Source organism: Xylaria bambusicola, assembly GCF_022495145.1.
Source record: "Xylaria bambusicola strain CBS 139988 unplaced genomic scaffold F5B22scaffold_102, whole genome shotgun sequence".
Taxonomy (NCBI): Eukaryota; Fungi; Ascomycota; class Sordariomycetes; order Xylariales; family Xylariaceae; genus Xylaria; species Xylaria bambusicola.
In genome coordinates this window covers 18,634-36,963 of record NW_025953655.1, presented here as the reverse complement: position 1 = coordinate 36,963, position 18,330 = coordinate 18,634, and the positions used below count along the sequence as shown (strand labels likewise).

Below are 18,330 nucleotides of genomic sequence, written 5' to 3'. Positions count from 1 at the left end.
TGATACGTATCAGAAAGCCCCTCATTGTCATCGCCGGTACGATCACGCTCATTCAGATCTACATCATTTCGAAAACCTCACTTCCCCTTTACTCAAGAACAATGTTGTCTGCCGTCGGCCTTGGCCTCCGTGCCTTTCTCGTAAGTTCCGTCTATAACACGGGTATATGCTACCTACCCTTCCTTTGAACTACCATTAATCAGTATTATCCGGTAGCTGCTCACCGCCTCTGTGGTCCTCGGCCTCTCCGTCTCTCTGGCTAAGCAGCAGGTTGTTGGATCAGTGCCTACTGAGACTGGCTTCAGCGTTTTCGCAGGAGCCACTGCGTTCTTTGTATCCTCTGTTGGCATGGCAGCAATGTGGTTCGATCGCCTCGACCAGAGAATCACGATGATTCTTGACCTGCTTGTGTCCACTTTCTACCTGGCAGCTGCTGTTGTAAGTCATATCCGACTTTCTACCTATATGGCGGTCTTCGTCCCTATGCAGTTTTGCTTACTGATAGATGCTGTGCAGGCCCTCACGGTGGCCTTGAAGCCAGTAACAAGTTGCACTGCAACTGACCAGGTCGCCGAGTACAACAGAATGACCAACAAGATCACCAGTGGTGGCTGCCTGACTATTGAGGGGGAGTTGGCTTGTTTACATGCAACCAGTTCTGATGGCACTGACCTCACCCCAAGTCGTTGCAAGATGGCGCGTGCTGGGTATATCTTCGAGTACATCGGATTCACCGTCGGCATTGCAATGATTACTGCTGGTTACCTACTAAGCCGTCAAGGCCGTGGTGGCACGCCAACTCCCAACAGATCCTACCAGTGATCAACATCCACAACACTACAACACGTGGGATTACTGAGCACACCGGGAAAGTTATGGCATAACTAGGAAGGGTGATTTTCTTCATGGTCCACGATTGAAAGAGATGAGAAGTCTCTAATCTGAAACAAATACGGAGTTCGAGTGTGATATTGCAAAGAAACTGGCTACTGTTATATGCGAATTGTCTGGAGGAGTGAGTTAAACAATCGAGTTGGAACAAGAATGGCTACAGCAAGGCAATGATAGTGACGCATGCAGATTCACACACATGATGAACGATTAGGTATAGGGATAATGAAGATTGATTCTGTCCGCCATCATTGCGCACATGCACATGTGTTAACTAAAAAAAAAAAAAAAAAAAAATCCTTATAGGAACCTCGATGGTTCTGTCCGGAGCTCTTTAGAGCTTCTTTGTTAGTGGACTAGGTAGGTCCTGGCGGGCTTGGCTGTTATCTATGAAGCTTTCCGACAGAGTGGAAATGAGAAAATTCACACCGCCTGAGCCACATCACGTCACACCACGCAGGTTTTCTTGATCCTCTCATCTTACAGATCCATGGAGAGCATATTGTAAGCAAACAAGATGGGTTGTTGGGAGTACTGAGGCAATCACCAAGACAGGCGCAGGTACACAAGTACCTGCAAGCACTGTTGCGGGTAGTCCATAGCGGGGTTATCGCGGGGTAGAAGCGCACCCTAGCGCAGCCCAGGCCCTGCAGTGAGCCTTAGCATCTGAGCTCAGCTACAATCTCTCTCTGAGACTAGTACCTAGTACCTGCAAACATCATCACTTACTTCTCTTACCTCATCTCTCTGCTTTTTCTCTCTCCTCTTGCCAAATCTACTTGATGCTCTGTTCTATCTAATAGTCGATTAGACATGGCTGCCCATCCCAGACTCATCAGTGCCTCTGATGAGTCCGGGGTCCTCTGCATCTACGATGATGACACCAAGCCCAAGGTCAAACGCCGCAGCTATGCACGTGAGGTCCTAGATGTCTTCCTCCCCGCTGGCTATCCGCATACCGTGACGCCTGACTACACGCCTTATCAAATATACGTAAGTTCTCTTCCCCGACCTTCAATAGGCTGAAGACAGAGGTTGTGTAGTTTGTTTATTATTCTGTGCGAGATTGCTCAACGAAGAATGAGACATGGGCCAATGTGCTTGGGAAGGACCTGCTCAGCTGACACATCATCCTTCATTTCTAGGACTCTCTCCAGGCCTTTTCTAGTACAATAGCTGGACTACTGTCATCGCGGGCCGTGCTCCAGGGATTCGGCGTAGGAGATGCGGCATCCTCAGCCACAGGTGCCGTGCTGTTGACCGTCCTTCAAGAGTCGACGGGCCGACTAGCAACGATCCTGTTCGCCCACAGGCTCGGCCAAGCCATCGAGCCAGAGTGCAAGTTCTACCGCTTTCTCGCCGATATCTTAAACGACTCGGCCATGTTCCTCGATGTTCTCTCCCCTGCACTCCCCGGCCCCGCCAAGGTTGTAGCACTCTGCATGTCGGGCGTGCTTCGAGCGCTATGCGGTGTCTCGGGTGGGTCGGCCAAGGCAAGTCTCAGCGCGCATTTTGCGCGGTCTGGCAACCTCGCCGAACTTAACGCCAAGGACGGTAGCCAGGAGACCGTCATCAGTCTACTTGGGATGCTGGTAGGAAGCGTATTTGTGCGTTTTGTGCAGAGTCGACTCGCCGTGTGGCTATGGACCGCGACACTCGTCGGTCTCCACCTATGGACTAATTACCAGGCTGTGCGGTCCGTACAGATGCGGACGCTAAATAAACAGCGCGCTACCATAATTATCACTGAGTTCCTGCGCAGCGGCCTTGTGCTACGGCCAGATCAGGTCGCTATCAAAGAGCGCATATTACGCTGGAAGGCGCCTAACATCGACTACGCACGCAGACACCCGGAAATAGGGGAGATTACCACTACTGATATACTGAACTTTCGTGATAACCGGTACATAATCGTAAACAGCACAGCAGGTCAGAAGATATATCTGAAACAAGGCGCCACGACTGTCGATGCCATAGAAGCTTGGATTGCTGCGCTGGGTCGTCTACGCTCCGTTGACGAAGAGTTCTGGAAAGCAATGGCGAGCTCTGGATGGGATCTGGAGACAGGAGCCATGGAAACTGGTCCTGCCGTTCGCATCCTGGTAGAATGAGAGATGCAACCAAACCAAAGTAGTAAAAACATCACGAAAGAAAAGAAAAAAACACAAGAAAAAGGAAAAGGAACTGGGAAAACGCGGCGCTTTGAATCAAGGAATAGAGATTATCGCAAGAACTGTTCTATGTGGAGTATGTACAGTAGAGATGCCACCTGCACGATACGATGCAGCAAATGAATGAAATATCTCCAAATTCCTTCATGAAATACCTAAACGCCTTGCCTTTCCCCCCTTTTTTGGTTTCGTCATGGCATTGGTATCCAGATGTCTCCATGCAAGTGATACATTAGTTATACAGCGTATTTACAAACCCACTCACCAACACACGCGCCTCTTCTTATTCCTCACTCACCCTACCCTACTACCTAGATCGTATAAAATTCGTTGAAATGAAGTAGGTACTTAAAATCTACGCAAGCCCGGCGGCGCGAAAAGCCCGCATCTTGACGCCCTCCCAGGAGTTCAGCTTCGGCCGCACATCCAAGTAGAACGACAACTTGCCGTCGGCGCCGTTGCCCGTGTTCCGGCCCGCGTAGAAGTCGATCACGTACTCGACTTCCTTCCCGCAGCGGTCGACGACCCAGTCGTGGCGGTCGAAGGGCGCCTGGTAGCCTAGGAGCGTGTTGAAGCGCGCCTTGGGGGACATCTGCGTGCTTAGGCCGGAGAAGGAGTGCAGGCGCGGGCCGGAGCAGCTGGGGGTTTATATCTGTGGTTAGCTAGAAGGTATTGATCGGGAAATGGAATTGGAAAAGGAGGTGTGCGTGATGGAATGTGTGCAGTCAAGGCACAACTCACCTGCTCCCTTGTATCCACGGGCCCTCCCAGGCCTTGATCTCGGCCCACGCGCGCTCGTTGACGGCGTTGTGGATCGGCACCACCGTCCGCATGTCGGCGGCCCGCGGGTCGTGGCCCTTGCGCTTCATCGCGTCGAAGAACATGCGCTCCGACGGGTATATCCAGTTCCCTGTGGCGCGGTCGGCGCCCGTTTCTTGCTCGTTGTTCGCGAGGGGTGGGGCTGGGTGGTCGCTGGCGCCGCTTGAATGGGTGTCATTGCCTGGGAGGATGGATGTCCGCGGGATGGTCGAGACTTCACGGTCTATGCCGAGGGGGGAGTGGCTTTGTATTGTGCTTGGCGGAACTTGGTTTGATGTTGTTGTTGTTGTTGTTGTCGAGGAAGAGAAGAATGGAATTCGGGGGATGTAGGAACTCCATGATGAGGATATGGAGGATGTCGATGGTGTGGTGTGTCTGGGAATCCCCGTGTTCTCGGATGTGGATGACGCACGGGCTTGTTGCAGCCATACCTCGCGCGCGCTGTGATCGACGGGACAGCTCTCTGCGTTTGTGGTTGCGTTCGTGCCCACAGGCGGATGCGATGGTGGGAGCGATGCGGGGGGAGAGTCTGTCGCTGCCGATGCGGCCTTTGCCTTCTCTAGCCATGCTTCCCTGCTCTTGTGGTCGACGGGACACGTCGCCTGCTCGTGCTGTTTGGGATCGGCGGCGGCCATGATGTTGGCGGGAATCGAAGGAGCGCTGCTGTTGTGATGGTGGTCGTCGTCGTGGTGATGTTGGTGATGGCTCAGGAATATCTGGTCGATGATGTCGTGCAGCATGGCTGAACTTTTCCTCCTAGGCCCAACCCAAGCAAGGCCAGACAGACGATAGATTTAGTCGGTGGATAGGGCTAGTGTCGCATTCTCGTTAGGTTGTGTTGTTAGGCGCAGATCGTGGGTTTGCTGGGCGCGGCGGAGGTTCAGATTGGGTGGTTCGTGGTTGGTGGGACGGATCTTGCCGTTTTGGAGGTTTAATTGGACCCTTGCTGCATGCCAGATCTTCAAGTATAATGTACCTATTTATAGACTGCAAACATACCTATCTACTTACTTACAAGCGATCATCTTTCAAGACATCGTCTCCCGTGATCTTTATATAATAATAACTAGAATGGGAGACAGGCTGCTAAGGGAATGTTATTCAAAATTGATACATGATCTTGTTATCAAAATAAGTGTACATCTTAGAAGCAGTGCATTCTAGTAGCGTTACGGAGTAGAGAACAGGGCTGTCTCCTAATCCTGGAAGAATCTGAACTCGGTGAAATACGAATATGGAACATTGCAGGACTCTCTACCCGGAAAAGACCGTGGTCAATTGAATGCTTGCTTCTTATCTAGAAGATCGTCTCCTGCTAAATGGCAAAAATGGTCATCGTCTTCCACTTTCTCCGCACCACTCATTATCCCCAAAACCACCCTACGGCTTGGCAATGGCTGCATTTTTGATTAATATTATGTACTGATATTGAAGCGTCCCCAAATGGATGGGGCGATGGATAAGTTGTTATAAGCTACGTTATTGTCCTATCTTGGTCAAGCTAGCCATTGGGAAGAGCTTAACAAGGGTATAAGTTCGGGTGTCTAGTAACGTGTAATCAAGACTCGCGCTTTCACCGTTACGAAATCTCATAATAAAGCCTGAGTTGACGCTCGCCACCATTATATACTCCAAGGTCGTTTCCTACAGTCACTCAGACGAGAACACGCCGACGGATTCAGTATTCCAAGAACTCTTCTGTCAATATCGAAGCAGAACTTCACCAGAACAAAGTACTGTTGTAGCACTTAAATCAACTTACTTATCCGAGCGTTTGTAAGATGTAGGCATGCTGGACAGGAACGGTGCATAGATGTCGCTTCATATCCAGCCAGTTGTAAATGATCGCCCAGATCACAGCTGAAGGGTTGAACTGCCGGGATGAGGTTACGCTCAAGATATTGTCCACCTGTGGGAGGTTGGTTCAACCTACATCCACCAAGGCGGCTAATTTGAGCAGCCGACATGTTCCATATTCATTACTACTCTTAATTGATGCACTAAGAGTCCCGGATGCGTGTATATAGGACTCAGGCCTTGGGTCATTCTAGATATACCGATCCAATTTGCCATTAAACAGTGCACTGATTTATTTGCTGCAGTAGACCTTGTACTCCACTCCCCCACGAGAGCATCATGTTGCCAAGAGTTCAGCCGCTTTTGGCCCTGGCATTTGCCAGTCTCGCATTGTCAGAGCCTTGCAGCGAGCCTCCAAGCTGGTCCATCCGAGATCTCAACATCACAACGCGCGACAACGTCGGCGAGGAGGGCACGGCGGGTTTCAAGTTCACGTACAATCTGACCAACCAAACTGAGCTCATCACTTGTCCTCTGCACTCCAACTATCGGTGCACGATATCCGGCACGAAGACCGACAATTCGACAGTGATCGAGATCCAGATTGGATTAGGTATGCTTTATGCGAGTGTTATACAGGTGATTAATTGTGGCGATTCTGGCCCGTATGTGATAGCTCTCTGACACTCATAAACCTTAACTTAGATGAAGAGGGCTGACTGAAACACCCAGGACCACATTTGTCGGGAATTCCGAAGCAAGCATGGACTGTAACACCGTCCCTTTTGGACCGCAAATCTGTACAGCAACCTTTGTGACGCTGGAAGGGGCATCTGGTGTATAAGGGATATAGCGAACAAAGCCAAAGTTGCAAGACTGTAGGAGATGAATGATGTGCAGTCTGCCTAACAATAGCTCCACGAGATAGGACTGACAAAGTTTAATGAAAGAAGCTTAATCTATATGCATATATCACTTCGTTTGCTAATATGGGTTTGCTACTATCTTTAACACATCCAGTTAGATAATATCTAGCGAAAGTTTCCATGTATATTAATATAAAAAAAAGCAGGGTAGCATAAAGCTCTGACATAATAAAACCAAAGGGTAAAAAAAAAAGTTAATATGCCTTGCCTCTATTTGTCAAAGTCTCTAGAGCTACAACGCGCCCTGCTTTCGCATTTGAGTGGGTATTTCTTTGCGGTCGTGATCCAGCACCGTTGTCAGGTGATATAGTCACATAGACCCTAGGGGTGGCTGTATTAGACCTACTGGCTATATAAAGGGGTGTTGGCCCCCCCTTCGAAGGTTAGAGGGTTCAGGATTCAATGAATATTGACGCCTATACTATCCCTTCTACCTACCTACTTGACTGTGACTGACCTTCTACTCACTCCGGGACCAACCCTTCTGACAACCGTGCACCGCGGGCGACTTCGGAGACTCCGGGATTTCCTCATAAGAGCCGCCAGGCCTCCAGCGTCCCAAAGGGGGAAGCCCTTATGAGTAAACCCCGGTGTCCGAATCTACTTATAGAGGACCTGCAGTCCCCGATGTCTCGAAGTGGTGGCATCTACTAAGTAGACCCCAAAGTCTAGCTGGGACCGTAACTGAACTGGTGTCCTGGAGGTCATTGAGGGAGCATCTCTACCCATTAGGTTACCAGTACTTGTTGGGAGACGCGTCTATTGTTGACTATGTAGTTCCTGGGTCGCACATTGGGAGGTACCTTTGTACCTTTGTTGGCAGTGATGCCTTAGGCAACCGTAGTTGCTGTGGTTGCTTAAGGGTGCAAGTCTCGAACGCGCTTAACAAACTGGACGCGTTCATTATGTAGGCTATGGGCACATACCACAACTGTGGAAAGGAATCAAACAGACGTCAATAGCTAATTATGACAGATGGAACTATTGAAAATGTTACGCGCGTACAAGCTGTACAAGCCGAATAAGCTGCTCACCTTGCACTTCAGCCGTACGAAAGGCCATTGCAGGCTGATCATGATCATTTCAAGACATGCCGCCATGAGGCTATACAGACTTCGCTTCTTGAAACAGACCCTAGAGACCCAGGCGGTCTGGGCTGGCAGACCAGTTGTATATAGAGTCGAGTCGAGCCACCAACAGCCGAGAAAGAGTTGGTTGGTCAAGGACTCATGCAGCCCTAGTTGTTCATTATAATATAAATTGCTCAAGTTCTAAGCCTAGTCATCTACCCTTGTTATAGATCTTCCTTTGAGCCCTGATGGACAGAAAACAGCCTCATACTGTGGGATCCCTAGATCCTGTGTTTCATCAAGCATAACATCTTTCCAATTCGAAGACTACCTGCTTCTCGAATGCAACTTGCAAGGAAAAATCATGATGACCCGAAACCCCTTCATCGCTCAACTCGAAGTCATCATTCAGACATCTTTGGACAACCCTCCAGTAAACGAGTCCCATTTTTGCCTGTAACCTATCACAGTACTCCGTCCGCACACGCAGCCGAAAATCGTCATCGTTCGTGACTTTGCGACGGATTGTGTCTAGTGTTCTCCACAGTCCAACTTCGAGGAGAATCAGCTAGAAAAAAAGTTAATTATCGGTCCTCAGTTGGTGATCTTCGAGATTGAAGAGCTGCTAGGTTAGTAGGCGGGTAACAATATTAAAGGGTTTTCCAGGGCTGTGCGCAAGAAGATAAGAATACAAAAGTTGCCACTCACACCAATACTGTACATGTCCCACTGTGGACGATACCGTAGTCGTTTCCCTGGTGATAGATGCTGGGCGGAAAACGCATCTGGATGGGTATACATACGAATAGCCTCCAGCTTAGTCTGAAAACCTAGAGTAGAAACTGAGATAGACTCAGAAAGCTCTTCTGGGTGGTCTGGGCGTGACAGATCCCATCCCAATAGGTAGAATGTAGGGAGCGGACTAGGGGCCTTTGTTAAATGGTGATCTTTTTCCTTTGAGCCTACCATTTCCCCTATGGGATCTGTTTCACCAGTTGGATCCGTAGGTTTATTCTCTCGCAAGATATCGAGGTTGTCTTTGCTACCAATATCTTGAAAGCATAGGATCTGTTGAGTCAAGTTAGTTCGTATCACATAGCTCAACGTGATGGGACACAAACATTATCGCTGCGAATCCCCTTGTGTAGCCACTGTACAGCGTGGAGGTTGTGAATGGCTAGAACAAAGCGTCTCGCTATCGCAAATCGCTCACCCACTGGCGGGGGTGTTTCTGTTGTGCCATGTATTGCACCTTGAAGGGACTGAGGAGTCATCGTCGAACGATGCCCAGTTGAAAAGATCATGCCGACTCGAAAGTTCTCGTTGTCAGTGACATAGCCTTTACATGGGAGGGCTTGGAACTTCTTGTATAGATCAGTAGTATTGAGAAGTTGGACCAAATCCATAAGACGAAACGACTGTTCGACGGAAAATGGTCGGTCCTTGCTAAAGTACTTCCATTCTACCACAACCGATTCTCCACCCAAGATGGAAAACGATCTCGACTCCCCGAGGTGAATGGTATTTTTCTTAAAGTCCTGAGTTGAATATGTGGTGTGCCTGGCCGGCCTCGCATCAACTCCGAAGCTTGTTCCAGAGTATGATGAGGCATTATCCTCGGATTCTTTGAGCCCGCGCGCTTGCCAAAGCCTCATACCAACCAAAGCTCGGACTTCACTGTCTCGGGGGAGGATCTGCGTGATGTAGCGTTCTTGATGTTCTACGCTGTCCAGGATGGCCAGATTTATCTGCCGATTTATTTGGGCTTGGTGTATTGACTCCAAGAGTCCCACCAAAGAGTCATTGACTTTCACGATGCTCTTTAGTATATCTTGCGCAGTTTTCTTGTCCGTCGCCACCCATTGCATCTTAGAAATAGGGCGTGCGATTCGGCCCCGAATTGAACTGATGTCCTCTGCAGACATGTCGCTCGATGGCAATGATAGTTGCTTTGTTCTTTTCAAGACTCTGGGAAGCGTGAAGTGGTGTTTGCGAGATGGGGTTGGACTAACAAACGGGGCTTGAGTATCTGTTGAGACTGAATATTTCACCATTAATTTCTCAGCCTCGCTGAACTTTTGTTCCATCGACTTCAAGGTTCTCAACACAAGGGTAACGAGGTTATGACTCCTGAATCGTAGCCGATCTTGTAACAGGTCTTCGAACTCCTTGACTTCGACTTTTTGCTGCCACTGACTAGGCGACATTTCGGATAGCTCAAACATGTTCTGTATCCCCAGCAATGAACACCAACGATCAAATTTGAGGCCTTGCACGATAAAATGGAATTGTATATCTCCTTGGGCTCTCGCCTGTATGTCCGCATTGCGTAACTCATTAAAAGTTGACAGACAGCTTTTTGTTATTTTGACCAGCTCAAGCGAAGCCGCGACACCACCTAAAACCTCGAGACCCGTGGCCATTGGGGATTATACAAGAGATGAATAAGGAACCTAGGAAAGGGAATCCATAGATAATGATGTTCTAAGATGATTGCAGAGGAATAATCTATGTTTATCTTGTAGATATCCTCTGAGGCAGTGCAGTGGTCACTTCTGCAATCATAGCAGAGCCTCATTGCTGCGCCACCATTTCCAATATAGTGGCAGAATGCTACCGGGGGATCTTTAGATGCCCCTTAATCGGCACGTATAAGTTGAGCGGGGTAAGTCGGGTTTGGGGGAAGCTGCATATGCATCCAGAGCAAGGCAGCTGAGGCTCGGACCCGAAATGTAAGCAACAATACCTCGCAATGAAATTCGAAAACCACTCTTGAGGTGGATGTTCATAGAGAAACTTCAACGATACCCATTTTCCAATCTAGCCATCGAAACCAGTGACTATATTGTACAGTATCGGGATTCTACGATGACGACTCGGTCAACGGGACTAGGTTCCCAAGCCACCGTGAATCTTGCTGACATTCGCCGAAACTGGTCACAATCACGATCGCGATTCACACAGACACGAGGTGCGCCGAGGATTACACCCGACAATGCATTAGCACCAGATTTCATCACGTTGATCTCCCTGATTAGCGAAATATACCGACAGTACGGCGATGAGATGGAGCCCGTTCGCCAGTTTCATCGTCACAAAGAGATACAATACACCAAGGGCCACACGAGTAGTGTTAGCCACACTCGAATATCGCGTCACGTTGTGTCCGCCGTATCCTCCAATCCAATAATTACAAAATGGGAAAATATCATCGTCAAAAGACCACGAGAACGCATACTTGAGCCAGAGACCTACGCCTTGGTCAGCTTTATTACAGAGTTGAGAGTTCGAACACATGCGCCCCTCAGAGAACATCCAAACATTGGTCAATTGCGAGGGGTAGCGTGGGATTTTGAAGACGAAGAAGCTACTATTCCCCGTCCTCTATTCCTCGAAGAGCTGGCACCTCAAGGCACTTTGGACAAATTTTGGGTGAATTGGGATTTTGTTCGCCTGAAGTTCAAATCTAAATTAGATTTAGCCCGTGATATCGCTGAGGGCTTAAGAGTGATGCACCGTTGTGGGGTTGTTCACGGAGATGTCAAGCCCGAGAATATTCTTATTCTTCCAAGAGTGAATAAAGACAATGAATTTTTGGCCAAGCTGACGGATTTTGGCCATTCAGTGTTCGAACATAGCGACTCTAAAAGCCTGCCAGCGTTCACACCGCAATGGTGCGCCCCAGAACTATTACCTGAGAGGTCAGGTCCTAAAACCATGGGGTTCTGTGAAATGAAATTAACGGACACCTACTCTTATGGGCTCGTTGTTTTATCCATCATGATCGATCATCCGTTTTACGAGTCTATTGGTGACTCCACAACACTTCGATCCAGTGGTTCAATATTGTCGGAAGCTATCGAGCTAGTCAGGAGGGAAGATCGAGAGAAACATGACTCGGACTTAGATCTTGCTACTGTCGATTTATTAATGCGGCAAGCTATTCGATTGAGACCGAAACGTCGTAATTTGGATGAGTGTATCAGAATAATAAATCAGTACGTCTTCAAGCTTGTCGTATGGTGATTGGGCACAACGACTTGGAATTAAGAACTACATTTGCATGGCTCAAGCTTACAATGATTGGTAGGTACGATAGTGACGACATGCCAAGAGGACAGCGCTCTCATAGCGAAAAGACTAGCCACACTCAAGTCATAAAGGACCTTGACGTGAAGGAGATGGTAAGTAACGCGCTGATCAGCTACCGCTCTACTGGTTGTTAACGTACCTCTAAGGTTGCAATAGGCTACTCCAGCTTCTCCCAAACGAGTCATCACTTAAAGTCGCGTATCGTGGAAAGTTTATCCCTTATCGCTAACGATGGTAACGACCCTCGGCGGTGGGCCGCCGCATGGGAACTCTCGATCTGTTATTTTTCCGGGTTTGGCGTAGCAGTGTCACATGATAAATGCTCAAAGTGGTTGTCGATTGCATCAGAAGGAGGCGTGGCTGCTGCCCTAGACTACTTCACAAGTCTACATGAAGCGATGAAGCGCCCCTATCAAATGCCGCTCAGGCGGGTCAAAGAGCGTCAAAGTCCGACAATAACAACACCTAATCGTCGTTCCTCATCGCAAGTCAGGGAACCTGAATCGAAAAGGTCAAGGGGCACATTTTCCGACGGAAGCGAAACTGAGTCAGATACAGACGATAAGTTATGGCCACCCGTCAAGTTAATGCCAGATGAACTGCTCAATATTCTTAATTCGGGAACGCTCCAAGATCTACAGGGTTACCTTAAATCTAACCCGATAAATATGAATTGTCAAGATAATGGCGGAAACACTCCCCTAATACTGGCTGCCAGAAGGCAACAAGTCAATATGCTTGAATTCATTGTCGAGCAAGAAGATATCAATGCTGGTATATGGAACCGGTCGGGGCATACAGTGCTGCACTTCCTTCCTTTACTTGACGACGAGACAGTTCAAAATTTGGTACCTAAGCTAGTGGAACGACGCGCAGACTTACATCATGAAGCGCTTACTATTCATCTCACACCTGAGGATACTATCTTAACATCGGAAATCCGTTCTTGCGCTATTTTGAATGCGATTCTTTACGGTAACATGACACTCTTAAAATGCCTTTTAGATGCATGTCATTCTCAGGCAACGAGCGGTTTATGTCACATTTGCGAAGGTGGCACCCAATTCCGAAGGATCTTCGCTGTGGCACTGTCTATATTTCAGGCAAGGGCCCTTACCATGCTAGTAGCTCATGTAAGGGACCACAGGAATCAGCAAGACATTGGCCTGAAAGACATGAAGGTTTGGGCTGGAAACAAACTTCTCCCACTTCATGTGGTTCCTTTTAACAGTGTTGTAATAGGAGCATTGGACCTTCCAGACTTGTTATTTCGAGCAATGAAATATGGCAAATATTATACCGAGGCATTGGAGAATACGATCCTGCTACTTCTCTCTACGGAGGACCATGTGGAAAACCTGGCGTACTCTATGATGTGTGCGGCTGTGGAGGGTAACAACTTAGAAGCAGTGAAATTTCTGCTTAATGAAGGCGATAAGCGCCGATTCGCAAAGTTATGGTGGGTCCGTGGCCCCTTGGATACTTCACCCTTCATGCGATCAGTCAGTCTCGGGTTCCGAGAGATCCTCCAATCGTTCTTGGAACACACCCCCAACTTATTAAAAGGGCTCTTAACAGTGCCTTGCTGGATTGACGGATGCCAGGATCATTATAACAGATGGTGGGACCAACCACTCAGCCTCTTTCGACCACGGCGTCTACCCCCAGTCAAAAGAGAACATGACTTAAATCCGGTGCAGATGGCACTCTTGATACTGTGTAGTTCTAGCCATCAAGACAACTTTTTCACGTAAGTAGACTTCGTCCAGTGTTCTGATCGAGAAGGATTATTGTGAGATGCAAACTAACCTCAACCGTGTTCAACTTCAGGAATGCTATTCTAGATGCTGCAGAGCCAACATTAGTCACAAGGAATGAGGAAATAATCGCGTTACTGCCCTCAACAGTGGGGACACCTGCAGTCAAAGATGTATGGCTACGGGGCGAGACATCCGATTCTCAATACCGCAAAATATATGGCTGTTATTTTCTAGAGCGCGCAATCCTTTCCTCCATGTTCACGCCAGCAGCGACCATCATTAAGAGGTTCCCCGACTTGTTTCGCACGGGAAAGTCTTGGCACTACGTGCGAAATTCGAATGTCCATAACACATCCATAGTTCTTGTCAAGGCGGTACTACATTATGGCACTTACAGACAATGCCGCTTTGTTATGGAGCACCTTTTACCATTAAGACGAGCCAGTAGAACCAGCAGTAGCCCTAATAGCATATTATTTTGTTCAAGGGCATCCAATTCGGAAGAAGACGGCGTACAAGAATGGACTCGCTGCCCTCTATCCCGAGAGGAATATGACCGACTCGTTTGGGGAAATATTCGAAGTATAAGAAATGATAGAAAGGATTTATGGAATATCATAGAAACACAAGCGGGCCTCGGACATTACAGACCCGTGTCGTACCTACGAGACGCTATACAACTTGGTAACACAGAAGCGCTCAGGGAAATGCTTCGGCGAGGATGGAACCCAAATAGCCTGCTCTGGGATCAGATGGAGACACCATTACAATATACTAAGAGGCTTCAGGAAAAGCGGGAAGGAGACATCGACCTGTATCCTTGGACTTTACGGCAGCCGCATCTCCCGCAAACTGACTGGGAAGGGAGCAGGACACACGCTGCCGTATATGAGGCATATAAAAAGCAGTCCGGGGTTCATGTTTCGAGTAATTGGAACGCCCATCTGAAGCTGAGCCAAGCGATACTCCGCGAGCATGGAAGGAAGACCCTGCCCCTAAAGGGTGTATTCACTAAATGGGTCACGAAAATCCTTCGAAATTGGCTTAAAATCACGCTGTTCGTCTTTATTCTCCCGTTACCCCTGATTTTTACATATAGGACCGAGCACAAATGGACGTCGATGTCCACTGGTCAGAAATTAGCGTTCTCGTATCTATGGAGCTTACTCGTTCTTTGGGACTTGTTAATAATCTCCAGAAACATTCCGACCACATTTGAGCAATGGATCCCCAATGTACTCGTTATTTCCATCGACTTTGTTGTCCTCCCAATCCTCGTCATACAGGTCAACTGGAGTCCGTTCCTTTCTTGCCGCGATATCTACGCCAACACTGAAACCACCGCCACTGCCTGTAATGTCGCAACCGAATGTACTAATTACACATTCTTACTTCCTCTAGTCGCTGTCACTATCGGGGCTATATACAGCGCCTATTACCGCCATGAGAGAAGGCACATGCTCCCAAGGATGGTAACAAGAGTGCGGACAGTCCGGCTGTTGCTTTGATATTGTCAAGGTTGGGTGTCCTATAGTGAGTAGAAGGCTAGTTGCAGTCGAGTAGGTAGGAAAAAGGCCAAGTATAGGGCTCGATACGGTTCAATTGATCACCAGCCTTGAAACTTCCAAGGGGGCAACACCCTTGTATCCCTTTAAGGCCCACGAGCGCTCCAAAGCCTGCCAAGGCACTAGTTGAACCCCTGTAGCCAGTAAGAACAGCTAAAATAATAGTTACTTCCATTCCTATACTAATTTTGCCTATATTAGATATAACTATAATGATCGTTATTATAAAGTGCTATATTATATTTATTGTAGCTATAGATTATTTAAAACCATTTTCCATTAATATTACTATTAATATTACTTAAAATAATACGTTTTTAACTATTAATTAAAAAGCCTTTATAGGCCTTATAATCTCCTTTTTTATTCCGTTTAATTAATTAATAGCTTAAAAGCTTAATTTTAAAGCTATTTTTACTTAAAAAGCCTTATTAACCAGCTTATAATTTAAAGCTATATTTTTTAAAGATAACTTTTACTATAGCTTATTTTTAAAGCTATTAATTATTATATAGCTTTTAAGTTATATTTTAAAACTACTTTTATAATAAAAAGGTATTATAAATAATTAATTAAAGAATAAATTAAAGAAATATATACTTTTTATAGCTTTTATAAATTTTATAATTTTAAAAGTTATATATTTATAATTAATTAATTATATTTATCCTAACTTTAAATTTATTATAATTATAAATAATAATAAGTAAAGTAATTAATTTAGCTTTATCTTTATTAAAATAAGCTTTTTTAAATTTAATATTTATAATAAATATATTAAATATATATTATATTTAAACATTATACACATTATAAAGGGATATTATAAAAATATAGAAAACTTATATTAATAAAGTTATATAACCTATAATAGCTATTAACCTATATATATTTCTATATATATTTATATTTTAATTTTATCTTTCCTTCCTTTTTTTTTTAGCTTAAAATTTTTATTTATAATATTAATATAGCTATACTTTAAACCCTAATTATAATATTATTTTAAACTTTTCCTTTTTATTAATAAATGTTATATAAATATATTATTTATATTTAATTACTATTATTTATAATTTATAAATTAAACTTTTCCCTATTATTATATTTTATATTTAATAATAAATAAATATAACCTTATAATAGATTTAATTAATAAAATTAAACCTTATACCCCTTAAAATTAAAAAGACCTTAGTTAAAATAAATAACCTAAAACGATTTTAACAATTATTATTATATATTATACTTAATATTTCTATAATTAATAAATAATTAATTTAAAACCCTATCCTTTTTATTAAAAAAGAAAAGATTAACGTTAAATTTAAAAATAACTTTTAAAACTTTTTAAACTTTAAATTAAAAAATAGAACGCTTTTACTATTAAACTTTAATTTAAATAAAGGATTAATAAAATTACCCTTATTAATAAATAAAATAAATGCTATTAATTAAACTACTTTAATTTAATAGCTATAAAATTAAATTACCGCTTTTTAAACTTAAATAAAAAAAGGTAGCTTAACCTTAATATTATAAAAAGATATAATTAAAAGTACCTTTAATAAAATCGATTTTAAATTAATTAATATAGTTATATAAGCTATTTTTAAAATAATTAACTTAATAGGTAACTTTATTAATTTAAACTTAAAATATATAAAGAAGGTTAAAACTTATAAAGCTAATTTAAATACCTTTTTTAAAAATAAAGATTTATTTAATAATTAATTAAAAAAGTTAACTAATAAATTTAAAAAAAATATAATAATATATTATATTAAAAAAAGCTAAATATATTATATTATATCCCTTATTATAATTGGGGGTTTAGGGCATAGCTATATTGATGCTATAAATGAAGATTTTAAGCTAAGGAAAAAAGGAAGGAAAGATGAAACTAGAATATAAGCGTACATGGAGATATATACGTATTAACGGCTATTATAGGTTATATGACCTTATTAGTACATATATTACATCTTACGTATCTCTATAATGTCCCTCTATAATGCGTATAATGTTCCGGTATAGTATATATTTAATACGTTTATTATACTTCCCCCTATTAAAACTGAAATACGGGTGTAAAATAGGTTAAAGAATTATTTATAGCGTTTAATTTTAATTATAATACTATTTTATATAGTAACATTATTATTAAAGTAGTTAATAGCAAATTTATTAATTGTTATAGCTTTTATCTATTTATTTAATTATTTAAGTAGTCTTAATATATTAAGCTATTTTTTATAGAACTTTTATATTTTAACTAATAAATTTTTAAAATTCTTTACCAAGTATTAAATATCGTTAAGGTTATAACCTTTTTAAGCAATTTAATATTATAATGTTTTATTATACTCTATTATTTATAACTTAAATAGTTATTTAACTTTCTATTCTGGTCCTCCTTTAATATTTTTAAGTTTTAATAATAGTTAAGTTTATTAAAGTAATAGGTTTTTACTTACTTTATACAATCAATCTATATAAAAAAGGTTAATTATCTTTATTAACTTTAAAAGGTCCAATATATAGCTATATCCTCTTTTTTCGAATATTTTAAAGGGTTTAACCTATTAGGAGTTTAATTAAGTAGTTGGGCTATTAATCGTAAAGCCTTTCTTCTTTAGGAAGACCTTATCTTTTATATAAAAGTCTACCGGGCGTTACTTCCTATTTACCTATACTTTTTATTTCTTTTATATAGCTTTTATTGCTTTATAAACTGCCTTTTATACTTTATAGGTTTATTATATTAATTATTAGGTTAGCCTTTTAAGTACTATTTTTTTAATAATATTTAATAAAGGTAACAATAAAGGGTTCCTTACATTAATTCCTATTAGAACCTTTAATAGTACTATATTAATAGTTAAATATTAAGAAATGTTATATATAAAATTTAATATAGGTAGGTAAAGGCTCCAATTATTTTAATACTTATTAATGTAAAAGTATAATTATTAATTTAACTTTTAATTTATAAACTTTATAGCTCCTTACGTTTAAGGGTAAAAAGTACTCCTATACCGGTATTTAATATAGGTTAATTTATTAATCTTTACTAAGAAGCGCAAAATAAAGGGTGCAATATTATTTAAAATCTATACCTTTAAAAAACCTAGGAAACGGTAAATATATTTATAGTATTAATATATTATATTTTTTACTATATTGTTTTTTTTATTAAGTATTATAATTAATAAGTAGTTAAATTTATTAATAAATAC

General features: G+C 43.1%; 6 protein-coding genes across 6 annotated transcripts; 4 read left to right on the top strand and 2 right to left on the bottom strand.

Annotated features, from left to right (window-relative positions):
- Positions 1 to 101: 101 nt before the first annotated feature.
- F5B22DRAFT_653558 (marvel domain-containing protein) lies at positions 102 to 822 on the top strand (the record flags this gene model as incomplete). Its single annotated transcript, XM_047979727.1, has 3 exons — positions 102 to 140; positions 217 to 438; positions 517 to 822. The coding sequence occupies 3 exons, from the start codon at positions 102 to 104 to the stop codon at positions 820 to 822; spliced, it is 567 nt and encodes a 188-aa protein (XP_047824765.1).
- A 476-nt stretch (positions 823 to 1,298) lies between these two features.
- F5B22DRAFT_43377 (vitamin B6 photo-protection and homoeostasis-domain-containing protein) lies at positions 1,299 to 3,401 on the top strand. The gene is made up of 2 exons (XM_047971777.1): positions 1,299 to 1,884; positions 2,037 to 3,401. The coding sequence occupies exons 1-2, from the start codon at positions 1,705 to 1,707 to the stop codon at positions 3,000 to 3,002; spliced, it is 1,146 nt and encodes a 381-aa protein (XP_047824764.1). The 5' UTR covers positions 1,299 to 1,704; the 3' UTR covers positions 3,003 to 3,401.
- F5B22DRAFT_631647 (cytochrome c/c1 heme-lyase) lies at positions 3,117 to 4,799 on the bottom strand. Its single transcript, XM_047976629.1, has 2 exons — positions 3,804 to 4,799; positions 3,117 to 3,700 (listed from the first exon to the last, which is right to left on the bottom strand). Exons 1-2 carry the CDS (start codon positions 4,619 to 4,621, stop codon positions 3,418 to 3,420), a joined length of 1,101 nt encoding a protein of 366 aa, XP_047824763.1. The 5' UTR covers positions 4,622 to 4,799; the 3' UTR covers positions 3,117 to 3,417.
- A 1,218-nt stretch (positions 4,800 to 6,017) lies between these two features.
- Positions 6,018 to 6,581, top strand: F5B22DRAFT_653556 (uncharacterized protein; the record flags this gene model as incomplete). Its single annotated transcript, XM_047979726.1, has 2 exons — positions 6,018 to 6,343; positions 6,411 to 6,581. 2 exons carry the CDS (start codon positions 6,018 to 6,020, stop codon positions 6,520 to 6,522), a joined length of 438 nt encoding a protein of 145 aa, XP_047824762.1. The 3' UTR covers positions 6,523 to 6,581.
- Positions 6,582 to 7,771: 1,190 nt separating this feature from the next.
- F5B22DRAFT_631643 (uncharacterized protein) lies at positions 7,772 to 10,273 on the bottom strand. Its single transcript, XM_047976628.1, has 3 exons — positions 8,796 to 10,273; positions 8,383 to 8,742; positions 7,772 to 8,242 (listed from the first exon to the last, which is right to left on the bottom strand). The coding sequence occupies exons 1-3, from the start codon at positions 10,095 to 10,097 to the stop codon at positions 7,973 to 7,975; spliced, it is 1,932 nt and encodes a 643-aa protein (XP_047824761.1). The 5' UTR covers positions 10,098 to 10,273; the 3' UTR covers positions 7,772 to 7,972.
- Positions 10,274 to 10,542: 269 nt separating this feature from the next.
- On the top strand, positions 10,543 to 15,034 carry F5B22DRAFT_652647 (uncharacterized protein; the record flags this gene model as incomplete). The annotated part of the gene is made up of 4 exons (XM_047979640.1): positions 10,543 to 11,672; positions 11,765 to 11,858; positions 11,913 to 13,516; positions 13,597 to 15,034. 4 exons carry the CDS (start codon positions 10,543 to 10,545, stop codon positions 15,032 to 15,034), a joined length of 4,266 nt encoding a protein of 1,421 aa, XP_047824760.1.
- Positions 15,035 to 18,330: the final 3,296 nt, after the last annotated feature.